The 13,242-nt window shown below is 42.7% G+C and overlaps 1 protein-coding gene across 1 annotated transcript in view; it reads left to right on the top strand.

Moving 5' to 3' along the window:
* Positions 1-13,242, top strand: part of LOC139480266 (peptidyl-prolyl cis-trans isomerase E-like) — a 34,920-nt gene that overhangs the window by 1,694 nt on the left and 19,984 nt on the right. The window contains exons 3-10 of the mRNA XM_071263319.1: positions 1,152-1,195; positions 1,961-1,987; positions 2,918-2,999; positions 4,693-4,844; positions 5,986-6,112; positions 6,761-6,840; positions 7,754-7,859; positions 8,747-8,822. Coding sequence (XP_071119420.1) covers positions 1,152-1,195; positions 1,961-1,987; positions 2,918-2,999; positions 4,693-4,844; positions 5,986-6,112; positions 6,761-6,840; positions 7,754-7,859; positions 8,747-8,822 — 694 coding nt within the window. The remainder of the gene's footprint in view (positions 1-1,151; positions 1,196-1,960; positions 1,988-2,917; positions 3,000-4,692; positions 4,845-5,985; positions 6,113-6,760; positions 6,841-7,753; positions 7,860-8,746; positions 8,823-13,242) is intronic.

Raw genomic sequence — 13,242 nt, 5'->3', positions numbered from 1 at the left:
GATATTTGTACATTGATGTTGTTGTTACATCATCACAACTATTAAAGTGTACTAAAACAGACAGATACTGATGCCATTTGTTGACATGCACCATACACAATGATACAAGTACTTTAACATACCCCGGTATGCATGGTGATGACGCTGCCTAAACTAAACAAATGACTCTCTGTGGTGCAGTTAACCTTTATAACTTGTAGTCAGGAGGGCACCAAATGTATGTGCATGTTGTTTTGTCCATAGTCAGAGGACTGCCTCCGTGGTAGAGCCTCTGCCCGGAGTGGAAGGTCCGGGGTTCGATCCCCGGCCGCGTCATACCAGAAGACGTTAAAAGATGATAGTTGTTGTTACCCTGTCTGGCGCTCAGCATTAAGGGGCTAAAACAAGGACTGGTCGGCCCGGAGTCAGTATACTGTGTGGGGTATTCATGTTAAACTGTGGCATGGTATCTCAGTTACCACTATGAAATAGGCACTAGTCTGACCTAGTACAAGCAGCCACACACACGTGCATGCATGTATAAGTGCAATAATCTTGAGTGTGACGTTAATCCTCATTGCACGTCACCCCGCCAACAGAGACCTGTTGTGTGCCATTAAGTAAACACAGCACTGATAAACATACTTTCAGATCATTACCGTATTCGACGTAATAAGCGCCCAGGGTGCTCTCACAATTAGAAATAGGGGGCTCTTATTAAAATAATATTTTGGTGAAAAAAACAACAGAGTTGAACGATCGTAATTTCAAGGTTTATATACGACAGATATATTTTTCCAGGATTTAATTGCCCATAATTAAGGATGCATATAACACACGAGTGCTTATTGTACACCAATAAATAAGTCTTACATTGATCAATCGGAAGGGGGGCTAATTGAGATTGTTCACTACCCAATATAATTAGCAAATACCGCCGCGGGCGCTTATTAGAGTGGGGCGCTTATTACGTCGAATACGGTATGTTATCTTGTGAGATAGATTGAGATGATAAACACAGTTAGGTAAGAGTAGACATGGTAGACAAAGGGTTTACCATGTTTAAGCAATGAGTATGATGAGACCCAGTCATAATCAAAGACTTCTGAGGAAGCATCCTGTGAAACCCACTCGCATATTTTGCATTAATATTGTCACTGTATTTTTTCCAGAAAAACACAGAGGGTTTGCTTTTGTGGAGTTCGAGCTTGCCGAGGTATTTTCTTTTTCATTCTTTCCATGATGAATCATTTAAAAAGTTAAAATATCAGTTTATTTGGTTAAAGTTAGCATTAATAAGTATCTCATGAACTTAGTTTTGTTACATAGTGTCGACATTGATTCAAAAGATAAAGATATTTGAAGAACAGGCAATCATTATCATGATGTAACCTGTGTGACAAGATATTTTATGCATAATGCTACTTTGCACCACAATATCAGTATCGAGTACTGACATCATACACCGTAACAATACAATAGAGGTTATTTACGTTGGAAAATATGTATTGTCAGTTACTATTGGGTACAAGAGATGTTAAGCCTCTTTCGTTCTAACTGGGTCACTTTTACATGATATATACAGCGTCGGAAACTCCACTAGTCCTTATAACATGCATATAATGATAACATATAGCAAACCCCTTAAAAATGGCAAATTTCTACTAGTCCTTATGATACCTTAACTATTGGGCAGTTTGGCAAGGACTACAGAACTAGTGCCAATTTCTAACGCTGTATATATATATATATTAATGGCGCATCTGTTAATCATATTCATTCCATTGATGATGGAATATAAATCCTTGTGATGATAAGAGTCAAGATTATATGTATCATATTTTGGGACCCTTTCGAGATACATTGCAAATTTTGATAAATGTATTGTTGCAGTCCTTATGATAAATGTATTGTTGCAGCCCTTTTGATTGATAGCTGTTTGTCTTATTAATTACTTATATGTAATATGTCTGTTTTTTAGGATTCTGCTGCAGCCATTGACAACATGGTAAGTTGTACAAACGACAACATTGTAGGTGGTACCCGAGATGGACCGAGAGGGGTGTGCACCCCCTCCCCCGACCCATCCATTCTTTAAAACCTGGTTCCACCTCTGGGTACAACTGTGTCCATGACAACATGGTAGGTGTTACAATTGTGTCCATGACAACATGGTAGGTGTTACAATTGTGTCCATGCCAAATGGTAGGTGTTACAATTGTGTCCATGCCAAATGGTAGGTGTTACAATTGTGTCCATGACAACATGGTAGGTGGTACAATTGTGTCCATGACAACATGGTAGGTGGTACAATTGTGTCCATGACAACATGGTAGAGTGTACACTTGTATCCATGACAACATGGTAGGTGTTACAACTGTATCCATGACAACATGGTAGATGGTACAATTGTGACCATGACAACATGGTAGGTGTTACAACTGTCTCCATGACAACATGGTAGGTGTTACAACTGTATCCATGACAACATGGTAGATGGTACAATTGTGACCTTGACAACATGGGAGGTGTTACAACTGTATCCATGACAACATGGTAGGTGGTACAAATGTGTCCATGACAACATGGTAGGTGGTACAAATGTGTCCATGACAACATCGTAGTTGGAACAACTGTGTCCATGACAACAAGAATAAGTAGCACATGCACTCCGTAGTAGCTACAATGATATATTGTCAAGTAAGATGCTCATTTGTTTTCATGATAAATGACATGTAATTAGTTCATAGAAACAACAATTATTTCTGATTTATTATCCTATTGATATAAATAACGAGGAATATTTAATCATTTTGTGATTATTTTACTTTATCTGTTATTGATTTGAACAGTAGTTTTCATTTCTGACCTACATGTGCGGACAATTTCTCCTTTATCCCTAATGATGTGACATCATGATAATTGTGTTGCTATTCAGAATGACTCAGAGTTATTTGGGCGGACAATCCGGGTGAACCTGGCCAAGCCGATGAAGATCAAGGAGGGATCTGGAAGACCAGGTAGGTCATCAGGAAGATGGAGTAGTACTAGGAAGTCGTCTGCCTCTTTGAGGAATGGGGTGGCTGATTGTCATCGTGCCCCTAGGGGATGGATCGTTGCTTACTGCTATCATACGACATGTAACTACTGCCCTGGCTCAGACTTTATTGTTAACCTGCATTAACTCACTCCAGGATAGAATTGGTCTTCAGCAAGCCATTCTTGCTATAAAAGGCAACTTCGCTCGTCGTAAGAGGCGACTAATGAGATCGGGTGGTCAGGCATGCTGACTTGGTTGATGCATGTCATCATATCCCAATTGCGTGGTTCGATGCTCATGATGTCAATCACTGGATTGTCTGGTCCAGACTCGATTATTTACAAACCTCCGTCATATAGCTGGAATATTGCTGAGTGGGGCGTTAAACAACAGAGAAAGAAACAACCTTCACTCACAAATGACAGTACTCAAATGTTCCCAACTTTATTATCCGTGCAACTTCCTGGGTTCAGGCCCAGGTTCCCACTGTTTCTAGGTTTGTCAGCTCCATGAGTGTTAGTGTGTTATGTTCCCTGTGATAACTAGAGTATTCCTACCTTTACCAGTGGACATATATTTGTTGAATCTGTATCAGGGAGGGGCGGTCGGGTAGCCTAGTGGTTAAAGCGTTGGCTCGTCACACCGAAGACCCGGGTTCGATTCCTGACATGGGTACAATGTGTGAAGCCCATTTTTGGTGTCCCCCGCTGTGATATTGCTGGAATATTGCTAAAAGCGGCGTTAAACCTCACTCACTCACTCACTGTATCAGGGCATGTCAGCTGATTTTTATCCCCCGCCACGAATTGGAAGCGGGATATAGGAATGGATGCTGTCCGTCTTTGGTTTTACCGTCCTTCCTTCTTGCTGTTCGTAACATTTTGTTTCCGGAGCAGAATTAAAAAACCACGAGAGATATCTTAACCAAAGTTGGCACATAGATAGGTCGAGTGGGATTTTTGAAAAATTGATTTTTCGAGTTTTCATGGCAGTAACTTTGACTTAGACTGAAGATGGCGCTTGTGCTTATTTCCGGAGCAGATCTTGAAAACTGTACAATATTTCTTTATCAAACTTGGCACATTGATAGGTCTAGTGGTAAACTGGTGCCTGAGGGAATTTTGAAAAATGAATTTTTTTAGTTTTTCTTTTGGTTTGACTTAGACTGAAAATGATGTTAGTGCTCGTTTTCCGGAGCAGATCTTGAAAACAGTACAATATTTCTTGCCTTGCACACAACCAGACATGACGTGGTGGAACATCATTGTGTCTAATGTTGCGAGCACTGAGTCTGACCTTGATTGTGTTGTATGTTGCAAGCACATAGTCTGAACATCATTGTGTCTAATGTTGCAAGCACATAGTCTGAACATCATTGTGTCTAATGTTGCCAGCACTGAGTCTGACCTTGATTGTGTTGTATGTTGCAAGCACATAGTCTGAACATCATTGTGTCTAATGTTGCCAGCACCGAGTCTGACCTTGATTGTGTTGTATGTTGCAAGCACATAGTCTTAACATCATTGTGTCTAATGTTGCAAGCACATAGTCTGAACATCATTGTGTCTAATGTTGCCAGCACATAGTCTGAATGTCATTGTGTCTAATGTTGCCAGCAAATAGTCTGAAGTTCATTGTCGCATGTTACTACACTGAGTCTGTTTGACCTTCAGTGTGGGCGGAGGACACGTGGCTGCAAGAACACTCGGGGCAGACACTGGAGAAGAAGGAGGGAGAGGGGGAGGACGAGGAGGGGGGAGAGGAGGGGGGAGAGGAAGGGGAGGTGGAGCAGGGAACAAAGAGACCTGCAGAAGACACTGAAGAGGTATGTTCTATAGAATTCACAAGTAACCATAGTAACATAGTTCTGATAATACCAAAAATATCACAGTTACTTCGCTGACTTCATATTTGGTTTAAGAAGTAATGTCAACGGCCCAGCAGAAACTCTAAAACTTCTAACTCCATTTGATAAAAATATGACAGGCGATAATTTGTCAAATTTAAATACATGTACCGCAAACAGCAACTATTCTTTTCAGACAGCACTGGGACTGGGGATTCCCCTGATTATTTGCCCTTGTGTGACAGCACAGGTGTCATGAAGTGTATTGTAGGTGTCATGAGGGGGGAAGGGGTGTCACGGAGGGAGGATTGGGTGTCATGAAGGGGAATGGGGTGTCATGAGAGGAGATGGGGTGTCATGAAGGGGGATGGGGTGTCATGAGGGGGGATGGGGTGTCATGAGAGGGGATGGGGTGTCATGAGAGGGGATGGGGTGTCATGAAGGGGGATGGAGTGTCATGAAGGGGGATGGGGTGTCATGAAGCGGGATGGGGTGTCATGAAGGGGGATGGGGTGTCATGAAGGGGGATGGGGTGTCATGAAGAGGGATGGGGTGTCATGAAGGGGGATGGGGTGTCGTGAGGGGGGATGGGATGGGGTGTCGTGAGGGGGGATGTGGTGTCATGAGGGGGGATGGGGTGTCATGAAGGGGGATGGGGTGTCATGAAGGGGGATGGGGTGTCGTGAAGGAGGAGGAGGTGTCATGGGGTGTCATGAGGAATTCCATCAACTGTATCCCTTTGAGTTTTCCCCCCATGTTAAAATGATTATGTTTACCTGTGAAAAGATCTGGGTTAGAATAGGTCTTCAGCAACCCATGATTGCTGTAAAAGGGGACTATGCTTGTCATACGAGCGACGAACAGGATTAGGTGGTCAGACTCACTCACTTGGTTGATGCATGTCATCGTATCCCATTTGTGTAGATCGATGCTCATGATGTCAATCACTGGATTGTCGGTCCAGACTCGATTATTTACAGACGGACGTCATATAGCTGGAATATTGATGAGTGTGGTGTTAAACAAACAAACAAACAAACAAACAAACAAACAAACATGATTAGGTTGAAAGGCTGCCTCACCTACTGCCATGTTTCTACGTGAAGCTATTCTTCCCCAGACTGCTGTGTCAGCCCCCAAGAAATCCCGCACAAATCCCCAGGTGTACTTCGACATCAAGATCGGCAGCCGGAGTGTTGGACGTATTGCTATAGAGTTGAGAGCAGACGTCGTACCCAAGACAGCAGGTAATGATATGATCGGCCGTATTGCTATAGAGTTGAGAGCAGACGTCGTACCCAAGACAGCAGGTAATGATATGATCGGCCGTATTGCTATAGAGTTGAGAGCAGACGTCGTACCCAAGACAGCAGGTAATGATATGATCGGCCGTATTGCTATAGAGTTGAGAGCAGACGTCGTACCCAAGACAGCAGGTAATGATATGAGTATCTATGAGTGTCTATTGCTCAGGTAATGCACAAGAATGTCTCTGGGTCTGAATTAAAAATATGTAACTATTTTTAGTATTTCCTAAACCCTGATATTTAAACCTCCTTGTCCTAAAAAAGACATCAGTGGATTACTCTTCACTCTTGTGCCCTGTGTTCACTTACAAATAATGAACAAGATGTACGTTGTGCTTCTGATTGTTGAACATATTGTCAGAAATTGTCAAACTGCGTAGAAAAAAAGGACAATTTTCATATGTTCAGATGCTACTAGCTGTTCGACAAAAATAAATTAAATCATATGTTAATGTGCTACTATTCGAGGAAGTGTATGACACTTGGTATAAAGGTATCTCTCAGTTTTTTAAAAGACAAATTTGAAGAATGGTTCTTGTTTAGAAGAAGTCACCGAATAACAGTCTGATTTCTCTCTCTCCATTTCAGAAAACTTCCGGTGCCTCTGTACCCAGGAGAAAGGGTTCGGCTTCAAGGGCAGCTCCTTCCACAGAATCATTCCATCTTTTGTATCCTCGCATTGATTGTGTGTTACGGGGGCACGGGTGGCCCAGTTGTCTAAAGCGCCGTGATTCGCTGTGCAGAGTTGCGTCCCTTGAACATGCCAGAAACCTATGATTGTGGATTCGAATCCTGGTTCGCCCCGATTATGTTTCTAGGTTTGTCAGCACCATACCCGTGCTCGTGGGTTTCACCGAAGTGGTAAACGTCTGAGACCTGCATCACTTCGGGCTTTCCTCCCACATTGAGCTGACACGCCATGATATAACTGGAATATTGTTAAAAGCGGCGTTAAACCCAACTCACTCACTCACTCACTGATTGTGTGTTACAACATAAATATTACTTTTCAAATACAACTTGCACTGATGTGGTTGTTTTCTCTAATTTCCAGAATTGTGTCCCTTTGTAGTCCGTAACAAACTATGACTTTTAAGGAAAAGACCCTTTTAAATAAGATCTCAGAGGGAATGCAAACCATTTCATGATTGTCACACATAGTTGCAATATTGCTTAGGCTTATAAAAATAATTGTCTTGGTTCTCAGCAACACCCATATCATCATAAACTCTGACACACATTTCGATTTTTTTTCCATTTTTAAAAAAACCCAAATACCTTAAATATACCAAGGAATACTGTTTATTTGGTTACATACTAGTTTGAACAAAAACAACAGATACAAAAAACACTCACCCTTCATTATATTTTCCATTGAAAACCAATGCTTTTATTTTTTTAAGCCTTAGGTAACAGAAGTCAATATTCACTCAATCACCCATTGTGAAAGATAGTGTTTAGTGTTTACAGTGTGGCTCACTCAGCATCAGTTGTCTCCCCTTAATCAAACTGATACCACTGCATGGTAGTCCGGTGCTGTGTTGTATGTATGTCTTTGTGTGATTCCTTAACCTGCTGTAGATGTGTCAGGGAGGAGACTTCACCAACCACAACGGCACTGGCGGCAAGTCTATATATGGTCGCAAGTTTGAGGATGAGAACTTTACGCTGAAACATCTTGCACCAGGTATGTCCTTGTTTGGTGGTCAGGGGGTCAGTGTGTCCGGTGTTACTGACACAGACCTTGTTTGGTGGTCAGGGGGTCAGTGTGTCCAGTGTTACTGACACAGACCTTGTTTGGTGGTCAGGGGGTCAGTGTGTCCAGTGTTACTGACACAGACCTTGTTTGACCTGCATTGTGTCACAGGGTTTGAGATGCTCTGAGATCACACATTGCGATGATGATGCAGTATGATGTAATTACTTTCACCACTATTAATAGCAAACTGTAAGGGACTTTTCATATCAGGTTTCATTTTCACTCACTCACTCACTCACTCACTCACTCACTCACTCACTCACTCACTCACTCACTCACTCACTCACTCACTCACTCACTCACTCACTCACTCACTCACTCACTCACGCACGCACTCACTCACTCACTCACTCACTCACTCACTCACTCACTCACTCACTCACTCACTCACTCACTCACTCACTCACTCACTCACTCACTCACTCACTCACTCACTCACTCACTCACTCACTCACTCACCCACCCTTGGGTGCTGTGTAAGCAAGGAGAAAGTGACCTGATAATTATCATCAACTCAGGTTAAACAAAGTCCCAACATTGAAAAAAAATACTCCTTTTTTTGTGCATAAATTAAGAAGTTGGGCTCCACAATACATCCCCAACTGACATCTTAGGTGTTTATTTCTGGTGAAATATTGAGTAGTGCACAGAGTTACTGCCCTTCCCAACAAGCTTTGTGCACCCGCTGGGAAATTATTCTATGACCCACAGTGTTCCCCCAGGGTGTAAAGCGTGTAGCAGAACACCTGAGATACACCTGTACTCCTGGATGACTCCTTCATCACACGGGATAAGTTGTTCTCTTTCATCCGCAGGTACTTTATCAATGGCAAACTCCGGCCCCAACAGCAATGGATCCCAGTTCTTCATCACGACAGAGAAAACAGATTGGTAGGGAGATGTTTCCATTCTGTATTTTGACAGGATAGCATAATATTGGTTCACTGACTCCTTCAGTGGCAAAAACAGTCTGACAGGCAGCGTACAATGACACGCAGTCAACCAAATCACAGAGCCTGATGGGGCGGTCGGGTTGCCTAGTGGTTAAAGCATTTGCTCGTCAGGCCAAAGACCCGGGTTCGATTCCCGACATGGGTACAATGTGTGAAGCCCATTTCTGGTGTCCCCCGCCGTGATATTGCTGGAATATTGCTAAAAGAGGCGTAAAACCGTACTCACTCACTCACTCACTCACAGAGCCTGATTCATTTGCCACAAATTATGATAAGCATAGGTTATTTGGGGTCTGTTCTACTTCGCATATCCTGTTGGTCTACATACTGCCATGTTGTGTTCTACTTTGTATATCCCGTTGGTCTACATACTGCCATGTTGTCCATGTTGATATTGTGTTCCAGGTTGGATAACAAACATGTGGTGTTTGGGAAGGTCATCGAGGGACTGGATGTCGTCAGGAAGATGGAGGTAAGATATGTCAATCATCAGAGACAGGTGACCTGGGTTTCCCTTCTAGTGTATACATTGAGTTTGTCAATTCCTGCTTGTTTTAATTCATAAATTCAGGTTTGTGGTTAACCATTTGCTTGTCCTACTGTTGTGAGCTTCAGTTACCCACACTAGGTTTATCCACCATCATATTGATGCAACTTGCCAACTACACATTGTCACACATCTACTGTCACACCAATTCACAAAATGAAAAGACCCGTGAAGATCCGGGGTAGAATAGGTCTTCAGCAACCCGTGCTTGCATTAAAGGTGACTATGCTTGTTGTAAGAGGCGACTAACGGGATCGGGTGGTCAGGCTCGCTGACTTGGTTGATGCAGGTCATTGTATTCCAATTGCGTGGATCGATCCTCATGATGTCAATCACTGTCTGGTCCAGACTCAATTATTTACAGACCGCCGTGATATATCTGGAATATTGCAACATAATACGCACAAACAACAAAACATTAAAAGATGAATTTATAATCTGATAAGGAGATGAGGGGAGGTGAAATGGGGGTGAAATGGGGTTTAAAAGGCACTTATATCGCGACATGCATGTCGCTCTCCTCTGTCATATAGCTGGAATATTGCTGAGTGCGGTGTTAAACAATAAAGAAACTCGACAAGAAAACAAATTATAGAGAGGCACAGTAGACTAGATTCTGCTGGGAACATTGTAGTGAGTGAGTGAGTGAGTACGTTTTTACGCCGCTTTTAGCAATATTCCAGCAATATCACGGTGGGGGACACTGGAAGATGAGTTTCACACATTGTACCCATGTGGGGAATCGAACCCGGGTCTTCGACGAGACGTGCTAGCGCTTTCACCACTAGGCTACCCCACCGCCGCAGAACATTTGTAAATCCTACAGGGATTATTCGTAGATCTGTAGCAGTAGGTCATGGAACTGAGTAGTGAGTGAGTATGTTTTTACGCCGCTTTTAGCAATATTCCAGCAATATCACGGCAGGGGACACCAGATATGGGCTTCACACATTGTACCCATGTCGGGAATTGAACCCGGGTCTTCGGCGTGACATGCGAACGCTTTAACCACTAGGCTACCCCACCGCCCCTGGAACTGAGTAAGCCTTTCACTGGCGTTGTACAAGTTTCATGAGAGAATAATGTCCCACATGGCCTATGCTGCTCTCAAATAAGACTGAACTGATGGATATATAGTAATATGAACATTGGTTCATTAATATTCTGTTGTATGACATGTCAATTAACTTTGTAAATGGATGGAGGATGTTATATTTTCCAGGCCTGTGGAAGCAAGGGAGGTAAGCCATCTGAGAAGGTGGTGATAGCCAACTGTGGGGAATTTGTGTAAGAGGAAGACATAAGTGGATGGATCAGAACTCAATGTGTCTGCCACGTGGAACTGTGACAGCTTGTAGGATGTCTTTCGGGAAGTGTTGATTCACTGTAAATTTGTGAAAACATGAATTTTACAGTTTGATTTGAGGAAATATGGCAACATGTCAGTCCTGCCTGTGTCAACCTCAAACACATCAGAAAGATATTCATGTACTGATCATTCCATCCATGCACACCAACATGACATCTAGATGTATGTCTTTAGTGATGCAACAGGCGTCAGTTATAGTGCAACAGATGTCAACAGACAAGTTTAGGAATATACTGTAGAATATTCCTTCTTATGATGCATCGTGTGGCATTGCTGTTGCTGTAAAAGTACTTTCAGCATCCCCATGAACTATTGTTCTTGAAGAGCAACCATGTTGTGAGATGTTCTCTGTATATATGTACAAATATAAACTTTTATATTATGTGATGCTTGTTTTGTTTTTTGTTAAATCAAATAAGGAGCAAGGTGTCTTGTCTTCTTCATGACATGGACGGTTTGGGGAAACAGTTTCTGAGTAGTAGGGCTGGGATGAGTCCAAATTTACTACCCGGGTACCCTACCCCCTATTACCCGGCCCTACCCGGGTATCCGCTGTAGGTCTCAAGAGATACTTACCACAGCACTTGCAAAACGTATTTAGATACATGTATTAATCGATCTGATCATGCATACACTGAAGTTGACTTAAGTTATATATTTATTCAACCATATGAAAAGTCAGAAGGAATGGGTGCATAGTCAGAATGAAATGCGAACATTAGTGACTTGTCATGTAACCATAGAGTTCTACATAATTTTTGTCATTAAACTACAAGGGGTGTTCATTAAAGATTTCCCCTGACCCACTTCCGATGGACCTAGTGGACATGAAACTTGGCATAGGTATAAGTCTTTCTCCACATAGTAACCACCAAGAGTTACACACTTCTCCCATCGTTTTATGCAACTATGGAGACCTCGCTGGTAAAAGCCCTCATTTTGCGTCTCAAACCAGGACTTGGCTTCAGTAATCAGTGTTTCATCATCTGTGAAACGTTTTCCCTTCAAAAATGACTGCATGGTTGGAAAGAGGTGGAAGTCAGATGGTGCAAGGTCAGGAGAGTAAGGAGGATGTGGAAGGATTTCATAGCCACAGGACCGCGCTTCTGTCTGGGCAACATGAGAGTTGTGTACTGGAGCATTGTCTTGCAGGAGACGGACACCCTTGGTCAGCATGCCACGCCTCTTAAGCTTGATAGCGTCCTGCAATTTCCGCAGCAGTGAAGCATTATAAGCTCCTGTAATTGTGGTACCCTTTGCCAAGAAATCCATCATCACTACTTTGTGCTGGTCCCAAAACACGGTGAGCATGACCTTGCCTGCAGAGTCTTTGGGGGTGGTGACTCCACATGCTTCCATTGCATCGACTGAAGTTTAGTCTCAGGATCATAGTGAGGGACCCATGTTTCATCCTGTGTGATAAGACTGTCAAAAAAGTTTGCCTGTCTTTTTTGGCACATGTCCAAAAGATCCTTTGAGCAATTGACTCGTTCCTGCTTTTGGAAAGGTGTGAGCAACCTGGGAATCCATCGTGCAGACACCTTATGCATGTTCAAATTGTCATGGATGATTTTTTCCACAGACCCTACACTGATCTTGACATCTTGTGCTAACTGGCGAACAGTTATACGTCGGTCTGCCAAAATGGCGGTCTCCACTTGATGGATAGTGTCCTCATCAATGGCTGAATGGGGGCGACCAGGAATGGCAGCTGTTTCCACAGATGTCCGACCACACTTGAAATGGCGATGCCAGTGTTTAACAACGTCATATGATGGGGCATCTTCCCCATAAGTTGCTTTCATTTCATCGAAAGTTTCTTTTGGAGCGTGACCTTTCAAAAATAAAAACCTAATCACTGCTTGGTATTCTACTGGCTCCATTGTCACACCCTACTCGATCATAACACCTGTAAAAGTGGTAAGATTAATAGTTCGGTGCTGCAAATTCAGACATCATTACACATGTGAAATTTCAACCAAATATGATAACCCTAAGTGGTTTAGGGGAAACCTTTAATGAACACCCCTCGTATGTATCACATGACTAACCTCGGATCTGGGTAGTCCTGTGGGTACCCGGGTCCTACTCAGTACCCACCTGATCCGGTACCGAGTTACCCGTTAGTTTCCTAACTGGACTTTTGCAGTCGGTTAACTCCCTTGCCTCAGGAAAATGTGATTAACACTCTACTCGAGCCAATATCTAAATTAACACTAACAGAGCTATTTTGTTTTCTATAAGATAATGGGATTTATGGTCAAAATATTGTAGATGTTATTGTTGACATTCGCTCAATCACTGTGCGGAAGTGTGCATGAAAAACCCCAGCACCCTGACATATATAGGATTATGAGACCTGCGGTTTACCTGGAGCCACAATACATTCATCTTCCGTGTTATGGATCCTGTCTTATTTTTGGACATGGTAAACCAAAACGA

Source organism: Haliotis cracherodii, unplaced genomic scaffold (genome assembly GCF_022045235.1).
Source record: "Haliotis cracherodii isolate W230 unplaced genomic scaffold, xgHalCrac1.p SCAF_4, whole genome shotgun sequence".
Taxonomy (NCBI): Eukaryota; Metazoa; Mollusca; class Gastropoda; order Lepetellida; family Haliotidae; genus Haliotis; species Haliotis cracherodii.
Note: the sequence above shows the minus strand (reverse complement) of the source record. Positions and strands in the feature narration are given on the sequence as shown.